The sequence below is a fragment of the Photinus pyralis genome, unplaced genomic scaffold, assembly GCF_008802855.1.
Source record: "Photinus pyralis isolate 1611_PpyrPB1 unplaced genomic scaffold, Ppyr1.3 Ppyr1.4_LG5, whole genome shotgun sequence".
NCBI lineage: Eukaryota > Metazoa > Arthropoda > Insecta > Coleoptera > Lampyridae > Photinus > Photinus pyralis.
The window spans coordinates 2,696,340-2,710,342 of NW_022170596.1; the positions used below are offsets into that span (position 1 = coordinate 2,696,340).

Consider the following 14,003-nt stretch of genomic DNA (forward strand, 5'->3'; position numbering starts at 1 on the left):
TATTACCATAACTTTTGTGATTTTAACCTTGCAACTTCGACCCATATCAAATTCCAATGTCTTCGTCATTGAGATAATGCTTTTGGTCTTTTTCCCAACGATCTTGATGCATAACGACATTGACATGATTTGATCAAAATACATGTAGCCTCAGAAAAAGAATCAAACACACCTGGTTATCAAATGTGCAGTGACGTACTCTTTCGGCATCAGGAGAATGTGTTTAATGCGTTTGAAAGCTTTTACAACTACAAATTCATGTGTAAAGAATAATTTTGGGTAGGTACGTTTTGCTCTAAACCTTTCGACCTAGTAAGTAAAACTAACACAACTTTTCAAGATTTATTAATAACACCTATTTATAATATCACAGTCTTTAGTTACTAAACCGTAATTTATGTACCTATCTAAAATACTATACTACCAAGGGCGCCAAACTCCATCACCGTTATTCTCACTATAATCATCTTGAAATTGTCCTTCACTTTCGGGAGCTACATTTTGCAAACTAGAAGGCACGACAAATGCCAAATCCCCATTCTCCAATCTCGTCGGGATTAAAGTTACTCCGACTTTCAGTCCACTATCGGACGAACTATCGGCAGGACGTATAAGGATTTCGTTCGTTTTGACGGGACGCGTTCCCTGAATTTGTCCTAATTTGTTGTGTAAATGCTGCAGATAACGGACTGTCATTTCCAGGATGTCGGCCTTTTCGAGTTTCGTCGTTCTTTGACCGTTTCGTTTTGGCGTCGATTCCTTAAGCGTTGTCTTCGAATCGAGCAGAATTTGTTTCAGCGTTTCCAAACTGTCGTTGATCCTGGCGCGACGTTTCTTCTCCATCAGTGGTTTACGGATCTGCAAAAATGCACCCGTTAGAAACTACAATTGATAATTGATACTTTTTCATAAATAATACCATTAGGAAATAAACTAAATCAAATTTAGAGGGTTGAATTCTCAAATAATTAGTGAAAATGTGAAAAGTGTTTTGGTGAAATTCACGATCGTTTTTCTATGCATAATTAAAATGTATGAAGTTCTCTTAATTAGATCCCGAAAATTCCTGTCCGGGGTTCGGATCAGATTAGGACTTGATTAAAACTGCTAAATACACGGTAGCGTGGAAAATGCAATGTGGCATATTTTGCACATACTTAGGAATTGATTTATTACCCTAACTCTGATTTGATTCGTAGGGCAGAATCGAAGAAAACGAATGAATTTAAAAATTAAAGCTGGCTCTTTTTAGTTACTATACGCCATTTTGTAGGCGTAATTAATCACAAAGGAATGAAGAGGGACCCGTCGGAAGAAATTATTCATTCATTTCTTTCTGGGCTGCTGAAGTATTAAAACTCAGAATAAACAATTCTTTTCGGTCTTTCAAATTGAGTGACGATATAATTTTTTAATAATAGTATATTATATACTGAGGGGCTAAAGTGTGTGTTTTAATCCCGAGGGTGTAGATTGTTGCCCGAAACGTAGTTGATGGCAACAAGCACCCGAGGGATTAGGACGCACTTTAGTCCTGTGGTATATACGCTATTTCTTGTACTCCGGTAATCAGCTACGGCAATTTCAATGTTTGATTGATTGTAGGATCAATGTACCTGGTAATGTCAAATTGTGACCGTATAACTATAAATGTCAGTTTAATTTAAAGATTCTAGTTTAAAACTACGGCGTACAAATGATCGTTTAAAACTCTGAAGAACAAGCTATAAGGAAACCTACTGCCTTCCAAATTCAAAAAGGTGTATGGAAAACGGTATAATAAGTGTAAAATATGGTGCAAGAATAAATATGTACAATACAGGTAACCATTAATCATTAAATTGTGTTTGACAATTCGGTGTGTACTGTCACTTTTTGTCCCGCGTCGCGTATTTCTCCCTCCGGGAGAAAAAATTGCACTTTTAGTCCCTTAAATAAATGACAAAACACGTTGATTTAGTCCACGGAGTACAAAAGAGTCTGTGTCGCGTTCTGAAGATCGATAGCAAACCGTTTACAGCGTTTTTACACGAGGGTGACCTGTAATTTTCCCCGAGAATGAATTGTGGTACAAACATTATTTGCTTGGGTCGCATTACCAACCTGCCTTGTTATTAGTAACTTATTCAGTTGTGCTTTTTGAATAATATATGATTTGTGATTGGTGTGCGCCGTATTTTAATATAAAACGTAGTTTCCAGTTCGACGTCGATTTAGAAGTATATGTCAATGGAGAGTTTCTATTTCGGGAGTTTCTTCGTGTATGTGGTGGTCGGTTCGCCGTTTTTGCAATTCAACGCTAATTCTTCGGCGCATGTTTGCACTCATCGAGTGATACAAAAAATGTTTGTCGAATCTACGTTCTTAAATGTGATAACGGACGGTAGTCAGCTGTGCATAAGCAGTTTATTTCACGAGGAAGTAGTAATTCCACACACAATATTAAACGTTAATGAGAAGTTCAATCGAACTTCATTTTTTTCTTATGGTGATGATTTTGTGCTATGCGGAAAAGGTGGTAAGGAGCTTTCTTTGTCAATGAACTCCATGGCCAAGATACGAGATTTTCAAAGAAGAGGGCTTGGAATTATTCGCCTATTACTCATAACGGGTGAAATAGATTTAAATATAGATTCGTTATACGGCGCACTTTGGGTAAATGGTGTATACAATGTAGCAGTAATTAACAGTGGACCAGAGGAAATGTTGTACGCAGCAGATTGGTATGACCCAGCGAATAATTGTGGGAAAATGGCAACTTATTTCAAGTCTCAAGATTGCAACGAACCGATTACAATAATTGGTCCAATCACTGCACTAAACCTTAACAGGTGTCCAGTAACATTACTAGTACGGCAACCCGGTCGCGGACTGTTCTATCCTGGTGCGCAATACGAATTTTTTCTTGTTAAACTATTAGCACACCGTCATAATGGAACGTTTGTCACAGTACCATATAGAAATTTGGAAGAAAGGTTTAACCACATGATGACTCACCAGATTATGTTGCAACCTTCAAATGCCCTAATCTTAAATCGTTATGGCTTATCTCATGCCACTTACAGTTGCGAAATAATTTGGATAGTGCCAAAATCTGGAGCCGTTCCCGCAATGCTTAAAATATTTCTGACTTTTCGATCGGTTCTGTGGTTTATGATCATGGTGGCAATTCTCGTGACCACGATTGTCTGGTGGTGTATACTGTCATGGAATAAACGCAACTTGAACTTCGAAAACTTGACAATGGCGGCAACTGATGTCATCTCGCTTACGATATTTGCGCTGGTTGCAAACGTACCAGGAGGGTTTACCTTACGTTGCATTTTTTTATCATACGTTATTTACATTATTCATATTAATTGCGGTTTTACAGCAAATTTGATTAACATACTGACCGTTCCACGATACCAACATCAAATTAATACCTTACAAGAATTGGCAGATGCGAAGTTACCTATATACATGGATTTAAGCTTTATGAATGCATATTTCAACCCTAATCGTTCTAAGTGTAATCTTTATAAACAATTACAAAGGTCTTTGGTTCCAATCCATGGCGGCTACATTAAAGTTTTGGAAAATATACATGAACACGGTGACCGTGCTGTAATAATGGTACATGAAGAATTCTTGCAATGTCAATTCCTGATGAAGAAAAAATTGAATGTACACCTAATTACCGACAGTAGTGTAACAGGAAGAATTGAATACGCGCTACACTATTACCCCCAGCATCATTTTTTCCCGTACGTAAATCACTTTCTAGATTTGATGAGAGATTCTGGAATTGGGCGCAAGCAATTGAGTGATTATGAAACTAATTTTACGAACGAACGAGATATTTTCAATATTGAGCCACCAGCAGCAGTGGTCTTAACATTAGGCCATCTTTCTTTCACGTTTGTCTTGCTTGGAATAGGCATCATCCTGTCTGGAGCAGTTTTTTTAATAGAACTTGTAGTGCACTCGTATTCATCTCACTAAATAATATATTTGTGTAAAGATACCTATGCAATCACACATATAATCGTGTTGTATTACGAAGATTAATTAATAATCACAATCTTATAAATTTACCACTTTGTGATATTGGATGTTTGTTGAAATATAGATCTGCAATTAAAACCTGTATTTATTTGTATTTTTTATTTTGGATTGTTAAAACGGGCATGGGTAACTAATTCGCCAGTCACCAATGTTGTAGGGATGCCGACGTTTTTTATGGTATATAAGTAGGTACCGTTTAAATGTCATGCAATACTTCGTCACAAATGTTACTTGAAATATAGTTGTCACGGATGGCTGTTTCACGCAAACCGTTACCTAATAGCAGAGTACCCTCTTTGCTAATAGTGTATTATATACTGACGGCCGGTTGCAAGAAAGCGAATTATAATCGAAATCCAAGATTATTTGCCAAATCCGAGATTAAACAAAAATTTTGGTTGCATGATCAAGTATTGGATTAAACTAATCTTGATTATTCTAATCTAAGTTTATTCCTACTATAATCCCTGATTACGTTGGTTTTGGGTTGCATGAATCTGTAATCCTACATTTGTCATTGATTAAATCAAAATTATTCTAATTCGTCAAATCGGAGAATTAAACTGGAATTATAACGATAGAACTAGGGAATGCAATCCCGCGGCAAAATTTTGATCCCGGTATTTGCGGGATCGTTTATGTTAATTCCGCGGGATCCCGCAAAATTTTAAATGTATTGGGAAATATGCAATTTTGTGCGGATTAACCGAATATTCTCCAACAAAACATATCGTATTTCACGGAAAGGATGCGTCACATCCGCTTTCGGCCTCCACGTTTATCTGGATTTCTAGAATATTCACTACAATTAATACAGCCATACTAATACCATTTTGTATTATACTATGCTAATACTAAAGTTTTTATAAACCATCGATGAGTATACAGGGTGTTTTAAATTGAGTAGGACTGTTATCTCTGTTATTGTTATACTTACAGATTCGGTTAAATTGGCAAAGTTGTGTAGTTTTTGATGCTGGTGGATATTTCGACGCGATATTTTGAAAATATAGTTCGTTTCGTAGATAATTGGAAAAAAAGTGAAAATCGACATTTTTAAAAAGGTCAATATTTTAGTAACAAAGAGAGCTATCGAAGAAAGTTTCAAATAAAAGTTGCAAGATTCGATCGTATAAATTAAATGGACGTAGAAAAAAATTTTCAAAATGGCGGTTTTCGAGATATTGATTTACGGAGGACCTGTACGTATCTGCACTTCTCCGTTACGCGTTTTATTAATAAATTTTAAACAACGTCGTAAATTTTGCAATTCCGCAAATCCCGCGGGATCCCGCTTAATTTCTGTACGGGATTAATCCCGCAAAAATGCTGCGGGATCCCGGTATTTCGAGATCCCGCGATCCCGGTATTGCATTCCCTAGACAGAACGTAGCAATGTCAGATAGGTACATCATTATCAAATCTGGAAAGCGACAAGGATGAATTGGTTTTGCCTAGGCCAAGACTTTTTAGAGACAGGGCAAATCCAATGGAAAATTATGATGATCTCGATTTCAAACAGCGCTTCCGATTTTCAAAGACCCGGTACGGAAAATGTTGGACCTTGTTGGGGAGAATTTGAAAATGAGTATTGGGTTTCGATGCAGACTTGAGAGGGCGTTAGCAATTTTTCTCCAACATAGATATATAAATACCTAGATACAGCCATCCTTAACAAACGTACCTCGGTTTTTAAAAAACATATCAAAGAAATTTGTACATCTCTCCATTACTTTCTAACCAAGATGAAACATGTTCTATCTCTTTTTATTGCATTAACCACTATGTCGTACGCGAATCGGACGCTTGAAACAAACTTAGCGCGTCCCATAAGTCATGTGACAGTTGACCCATTTCACGATAGCGCGAAATCCAATCTAACTAAAAATATTCGCCCTAAACATGATGGGCGGTTTTTTCACTAAATATTATGTAATTATTGCGTTATCAATTGAATACGAATAACATTAGTGCTTGCCATAATGATAGACGCGTCCATAATTGTTATTCCTGAAATAGTTTTATTACATCGAACTACGCCATTCAAATTTGGGATAATGTTTACCCTGTTTGGCATGATGTGCTGCATTGAATTCATTGCTGGCTTGCAGAATATCAAAAAAACCGTAAGTAAGTAAAGTTTATGTTCAACATTTTAATTTTAATTGCATGGTTTTAGGCGTAATGGTAAAGGAAATTGTTGCGACAGGAAGTGAATTCGTTTCCAATTATTATTTTGGCCTATATGATGTTGATGCAGTGCGTTTGTATCATGATCACAAAGAAGGATCCGTCCAATATTCTTAGGAAAACGAGTTTTTAGACTGTGTGTGCGTGCAATATCAAATTTTGGTCGCTACGCGTCTTGCCTACCTTTCGGCATATGTCCATTCGGTGGGGTTTCTTTTTGAAATTATAGTGCTAATTGTAGTAAGTAAGCTACACGTGTACATTTATTTAAAATAAATACAACACCTTAACAATGATATCCAATTGGTGATAATACTCATTTAGTGAACATTCATTACGTTTGTAAAAGCTCACAATCCGAATCATCGTCAGATGAAATTTATCATCACTGTCATTATTAACACTTAGGTATTATAAAGTTCAGCAACATCAACCAAATATAACTTCTCTTTTAAATTAATCACTTTCCACATGTTCACACACTTTCTTCCAGTTGTCAGCTGTAATTTTTTCAAATTCTTCATTTGCCAGCTTTATAAGTAACATCTTCCATTTTAAATGTAACATTTCTTGCTGCTATGCGATTTAAATAAATAAAAAGGCGGTTTATTTATGTTGTAAAGTCTCAAATCTGATAATTTTCTGTGTGATTTGTGCTAACAATTTGATTGACAGTTATAATAAATAATGCGAATCTTGTCTTCCATGCTCAGGGTACCTCTATAAAGGATAGCGCTATACGTAATTAATGTGCCGAAAGTGATGGTAATAGATGGTACGTCCTTTTGAACTATGTTGGGGTATGGCTGTATCTATGTATTTATATATCTATGTTCTCCAAGTATCATTTTTTTTCTCGCACGATGGTCCATTTGTTACCTTACTTTCTACTATTGTTGAAAAACTGAACTGTATAGGTATATTATTTTTTTATCATCAGTTATACAGAAATTATACAATAAAATTACAATACCTATCTATACTAATTATACTTACTAACCTGTTGATCGTTTCTAATAGAAACTCTTTCTCTACCTCTGTGCAATTTTTGCACTTCTCCTTCCTCATTTTTGTTGATGTGATCCGTAACCGTGATCAAAGATTTAACACTACGCTATCACCTCACAAACGTCAAATTAGTGCTGTGTCAAAATAGGGGTGAATTCACAACGACCTGGCGTTAGATTATAATAATTCTAGAATTTCAAAATCTAAGATTCGATTAAGTACGAGAAACCCGATCGTGGACTAATCTCGGCTTATATCATAGAACAACAAACTTAGAATGGAAACTGTAATGTAATGTAAAAATGACGCGCCATCTCGTGTATGTTCTCAGCAGCTTTTGCGTGAATGGCGCCAAATTTAAATATTAAAATGTAAGCTACGTCCGCATTATACTAATTTCTCCGGATCTGTAACAATAACATTGGATTTGACTAGCTGAAACCTAAAAGGTAAATGAATCCAGCCAGTGAAGTCCAATTGTGTTTGTTAGGGATCCAAATGAATTCAGTTTAATGCGGATGCACCTCACCAGTCAGGGCCTTCAAAGAGTACAGGGTACTTGTTTTATAAGTAACAACTCCAATTAATCCAATCAAGGAGTTATATTTAATTTAATATGATTATACAAGATACAAGATCAACTTCATGGAACTCTACTGTATGATGCTCTCGAGATCGCTCTAAAAACAAAACATGTAGCAATTTATTACAATTCAATTAGTGTTACCTGCTAAATATAATGTGCGAACTGCCACACGCTTTAAATCTCTTCGTGTTCCAGGTTCTAAAGGGCAGCCAGAAAAATGACGTTCACAAACCAAAAACTGTTGTGTAAATTTCTTCCACATTATATTCTAAACCAATTCTTAAAAACTTCGGGCTCCATTTTTGGGAAACGTCTTCACAATTTGTCACACAACATTTACGTTCTCGACTTGTATATGCATAATTCATTGTAAATAATGAATAGTAATTATACTTAAAGCACAATAAGCCGTCAATCAAAATTCAAAATTCAACTGTCATAATGGCGCACACGCACTAAAGTCACTAGATTTAGTAACTTTAACACGAACGCTAACTATGCGCCATCTATTGAATGTTCTCCAAACTAATTATATTTGTACTCAGTTGTTCCCGTTTACGTTTCCCTTCTAAGTTTTTTGTTCTGGGGCTTATATGTAACTCCGGATTTCCTAATTCATGTATATTCCAACCGTCTTGCAACCGGCCGTGAGGGACTAAAGTGTGTGTTTTAATCCCGAGGGTGCAGCACCCGAGGGATTAGGAGGCACTTTAGTCCTGTGGTATATACCCTATTTTTTGTACTCCGGTAATCAGCTACGGCAATTTCAATGTTAAAGTGCAAATTTGAAAGAAAAAATTTGATTGATTGTAGGATCAAATATACCTGGTAATGTCAAATTGTGACCGTATAACGATAAATGTCAGTTTGATTTAAAATTCTAGTTTAAAACTACGGCGTACAAATGATCATTTAAAACTCTGAAGAACAAGCTATAAGCAAACCTACTGCCTTCCAAATTCAAAAAGATATATGGAAAACGGTATAATATAAGTGTAAAATATGGTGCAAGAATAAATATGTACAATACAGGTAACCGTTAATCATTAAATTGTGTTTGACAATTCAGTGTGTACTGTCACTTTTAGTCCCGCGTCGCGTTTTTCTCCCTCCGGGAAAAAAATTGCATTTTAGTCCCTTAAATGAATGACAAAACACGTTGATTTAGTCCACGGAGTACAAAAAAATTGTTATACATACACGATACCATAATTAGCAGTTACCACAATCACGGTGGAAGGGTGTGTTCGCGACTAGAGGAGCTCTATATTCTCTCTGTATTTATTGGGCCATGGCCGGTTTTCATGTTACCGTTAACTTTGTCTAGTTTTCATGGAGACAAATATATGTATCAGATAAGTTTAATTGACACACGTAAAACCGATCATGAATGGTCGATTTGCCCACCTTCCGTTAAAGTTCACATATTTGTATTTGGGCGAACATAGACTTTAGGAGTCTCGTTTGTTATTGCTACTGTAGAGTTCTAATAACAACTTTTACTAATGATAAACTTCGCGGCAGGGGCGCTGGGTGCATTGAGTAGCTCGATAACTCTGTTGTTGCTCCCAAGCCGAAACAAAAGAAGAGGGAACCTTCAGACCAGATTAGCACTTTAGAACCCAGGATGTGTCTCGGCACAAGAGAATAAAAACTCACCACTATGCAGACAACTACCTCATAATACTTACATAGAGAGACGCATTGGTATCTAAGAGGGTATAAAAATATTATATCACAGAACTTCAGAATAAAATTCTCTATCGAATAAGGATACCTATAAAAAATACAGTTCCGTTTAAAATAACAAAGTTGGTATCCACAGTTTGTGAACCACTGGTTGAAAAAAATTCTTTTTCGTGCTCAATAAAGTAGTCTTGTAGAAATTGTTGGTTAATTAACTCGGGTCGTATAGTTCTCGAGATCACAATAGTTGACAAAATAAAATGAACACCCTGTATACGATTGCAAGGGTTTTAATCATAATTGTAGTTTTTAAAAAAGGTGTGTTTTGCATCTACAAGATGCTAATAATTAATTGATCAACTGAAAATCTTTGCATCTTTGCATTGGTTTTATTTTAAATTTTATTTTTGTTTCAATAATAGAATTTCCACTATTTTTGCATTTAGTAAATAACGTAACCTAAATAAAACAAATATTAATAACACCATTGATAAATTTAAGCTAACGCCCACGTGAAACTTTATTTGGATTAATGTTTTAATTAAGATTCAAGTTCCCTGTCTATCAAAATCTAGAAAAAGAGGGCAAAAAATTCCGCCCTGTAAATAATAACGGAGCACCAAATCTCTTTCGGCAATAAAATCGTATAGGCACCTAACATCTCTTTATGCGAAAGTAATTGCAGGTGGGTGGTTACTTTTCCCGAAAGGATACATAGCTAATAACAGACGGGCGAAACCCAAGTTCAGTTAACACCCTTATAAAGTTGCAGTAGTTCAAATCAAAAGACAAAGTTTCCCAACAGTAATTTAAGGGGGATGTAATTGTTGGTCCGTTGGTCGTCTTCTGACATCCCACAATATGTTACCCTATAATCTACAAACAACCAACTACGCCCGTAAATCACCCTTGCTTTGTTTACTCTACCGATGTTTATGCACCCCCCCCTTATTTACATTTGTTAAATAAAGAAGTTGTGCACATTTCAAGAAATTTACAAAAGTTGCCAGTTTATGTAAACATCTACAAACTAGGATGTTTATATGTATAGATAATTCTTTTAGCGGACGTTATCCATCATTTTTATTGTAGTAACCGCACGCCAAACTTCATCTTAAAGAAGCGGTCAGAAAAAGTGACGACAGACGTAGGGACAATTTGTTTAGTAATTGCAACTAAAGTTAATAAAAAAATGTACCTTTCTGCTTTCCGAAACGTGGGTGTTCTTTTTGTAATCGTTCTTCATCGCACAATCAATCAAACTTAACTTTACCTCTTCCTTACGGTAGCAAACTTTTAAAGTTTAGACGTTTAGTGGAAGCTTTCAAGATGCTCAAATTGATATCTACAACCCCCACCTTTAAAATCCCTTCCAAGGACCTGTTGAGTGTTCGCCCTGAAGCTTATTAGCCACTAGATTTTAGCATCACTGGCGTATCCCCTCGATTATTAATTTTTTCTTAAAAATTTCTTACGGTAATTTAACACCTCGAGTAGGGTACATTGTAAATTAATGACTTCGGTAGTTAATGCATCAATTTTGCATGTGCAATGGGCCGAAACGTGTGCACTTCCTGAACGATTTACGTAACGCCTATGGATAGTTTATTTGAATTTCTTTACGGTTGCATGAGTACGTGACAAAAAGGGCAACTCATTGAAGACACCAATGGTTCTTAGAGAATTGGGTGAATGGATAAAAGGTCGGGTTCTCTACAATTAGTTAAAGATTTTTCGTCGTTTAGGTGAAGTGATATATGATTTAAAACAGCTGCTCCCTTTTCGCAATAAATTTCAAATAAATTGCCTTTAATATGGCCAAATTGCTTTAAAATGCACTACATACAAAAGCTTTTATTATGCCGCGTTCGCATACAAACTTTGAAAATCGAGATTTGAAAAAAAACGTACAGATAAAAGTCGTTAGATATCTATGGGATGAAATTAGAATACTGTCACTCTCAAAAAGGCCGTAACGTATTTCTTTCAAAGCACAGGAAGAAGGAGGTGTTGTGTAAAATGAGAAGAAGACAAGTGAACGTTGCTCCACTTAGTTTTCCTTTCGATTCTCAGGTCAAAACCGTTTAAAATTTTTGATAAAAAACGCTGAGAAGTGGCTTGCGACCCCGATTTCCGAAGGACCCGTACCACCCATTATTCTTCGCTTCATTTGTTGGTACTCGTGTGATTGTTTCATTAAATGCTCATTGAAGCGCGCTTCCATATTCTGTGCATAATAGCGTAAAAGAAAGTAAAAACAAGTGTAGGGAAACTATAAAAGGCGGCAATCTTATTTACATAAGTATTAACTAATTGATTTTGACCGGATGAAGGTATAACGTTTCTGGCGACATCGCATAGGATGTTACTAACGATGTCCAGTAGGTAGCCGTCAGTGACCCTTTGGATAATGATGTGAAATAATAGAAATTGGTGTCGAAATGAGACACTATAGTTGTTGTTTGGAATACAAAATGTACCCTTTCGCGCCTATGAAGAGGCGGATTAAAAAGGATGATACAGATAATCCTACATAGTAACGCCGACGACCGTTTGAAAAAGGGACAAATCTTCCGCAAGGTAAGCTTATCTTCGCATCGATAGCCTTTACTTGTTGATAGTGTCGGAGACTAAAGGGAAATTTGCACCTGAGGCTTTTGAAATTCATGGCATTTTCGTAAAGGTGCCATTTTATTGTGCATCTAAAGGTAACGAACCATCCACAAATAATTGCACGGAGGTATACACTGCCATTTGTTGTAACGAATCTTTTCCAGAGCAAGATATCCAAAATAGCTTAAAGTAAGTGTGCACTGATGCTCTTTTCTTACCCTCCTAAAATGAAAAAATGAAAAGGATATGTACCTACATCCAAGAGATATCTATCCAAATATTCAATGAACGGAACACTATAAAATAGTACATTATATATCAAGGTAGAGAAGTACAGTATTATTGCCTGAGCACCAAGATTACATCTCGAGGCGCTTGCGCCGAGGGGTGTAAGGTGCGAAAGCAAGACTTCTCTACCGTGGTATACAGGGTGATTCCTATAGTACCTGCCACCGTTTGGGAGCGTATAGGGGGTGCCTAGGGGAGTATTTTGATATAGGACACTTGGGGTCGGAAATCTAAAATAAGGGTGCCAGAGCCAAATTTACCTTCTGGAATTTCGCGCCTGTAGGTAGGCAACCCAACCGGCCGGCGGTGCACACGGAGCGATCTCAGGCGGCGATGTGTGGCTGACACTTGATCAGAATTTTGGTTAAACCCACGAAATCCCGTCTGCAACGACGCGTATCAAGTGAATAAACACTATGGCAATAGTATAATAATAGTTGGCTAGATGTAGAAAGTGCATTGAGAACAACGGTGGCCACGTTGAACACTTGTAAACGTTATTGCTTTTGACTGTCGTTTTCCCTCCTTCCCTCCCATGTCGCTTCCTCGCGCTAACTCGCTCTGCATCGCTCCGCGCGAAACGGCGGTCGGTTGGGTTGCCTACATACAGGCGTGAAATTCCAGAAGATAAATTTGGTTCTGGCGCCCTTATTTTATATTTCCGACCCCCAAGTGTCCTATATCAAAATACTCCCCTAGACACCCCCTATACGCTCCTAAACGGTGGCAGGTACTATAGGAATCACCCTGTATATACTATTTTTTTCACTACTAGCACTTGAAATCCTCTAAATTAACATATTATATTGATAAGAAAATGAACGGTTGGACAGAATTTTTTGTTTATTAATTTAACATGTCAATCAAGTACGTAGAAATACAAGTCAAACAGGCCGTATTTTGTTCTGTCATTGAGATATTTTCAAAGAGTAATTTCGTTCGAATTTTTTCAAAATGTGATAATTTTAGGTATGTAATTCCTCTGAAAATGACGGATGGTGGCAATTATTCATTTTAGAGAACTTGTCTAAACGTTTATTGAGCGAAATTTGGGGTTGTGTTTTCTAAAAGTGACAGCGTGACAGTTCTCATTATTGACTACTAGTTAATAATGTCCACATTATTAACCACTTTGAACAACTGCCGAGAAAGCCTACTTTACAAGTGGAAAAAAGGTTAATAATTATGTCATCAGACGCTAGTAGTGAAAAAAAGGTTTTTATTTAATCGTTTGGGACTGTTTATCTGGCAAAAGTGAATTAATTTATAAAAAAATGCACATCTGGTGCTGAACAATTGTGTCGTTATAAGTGAGGACGTTTTTAACGCGTTCTTCGGATTATCTGATTGGCGAGGTTTCTGAAATTTTGTTAAAGGAGATTATGGTGTGGTGGTTCTTTAAAATACTGAAATGAACGAAAAAACGAGGCTGCTGTGTCACCAGGTTTGAAGACGTGTGTGTGTATTTTTTACGCTAAATTTTCGGGCAGTCAGCCCTTTTGTTTACTTGTCATTTACTGTTCGTCATTTTTATACAGTAATACATACAAAATAAAATCGGTGTCGGAAATTTTGAAAAATGGCG

General features: G+C 36.5%; 1 protein-coding gene across 1 annotated transcript; it reads right to left on the minus strand.

The window, feature by feature from the left end:
• Window positions 1-408: 408 nt before the first annotated feature.
• On the minus strand, window positions 409-10,816 carry LOC116172309 (transcription factor HES-1-like). Its single transcript, XM_031489509.1, has 2 exons — window positions 10,716-10,816; window positions 409-858 (listed from the first exon to the last, which is right to left on the minus strand). Exons 1-2 carry the CDS (start codon window positions 10,761-10,763, stop codon window positions 421-423), a joined length of 486 nt encoding a protein of 161 aa, XP_031345369.1. The 5' UTR covers window positions 10,764-10,816; the 3' UTR covers window positions 409-420.
• Window positions 10,817-14,003: the final 3,187 nt, after the last annotated feature.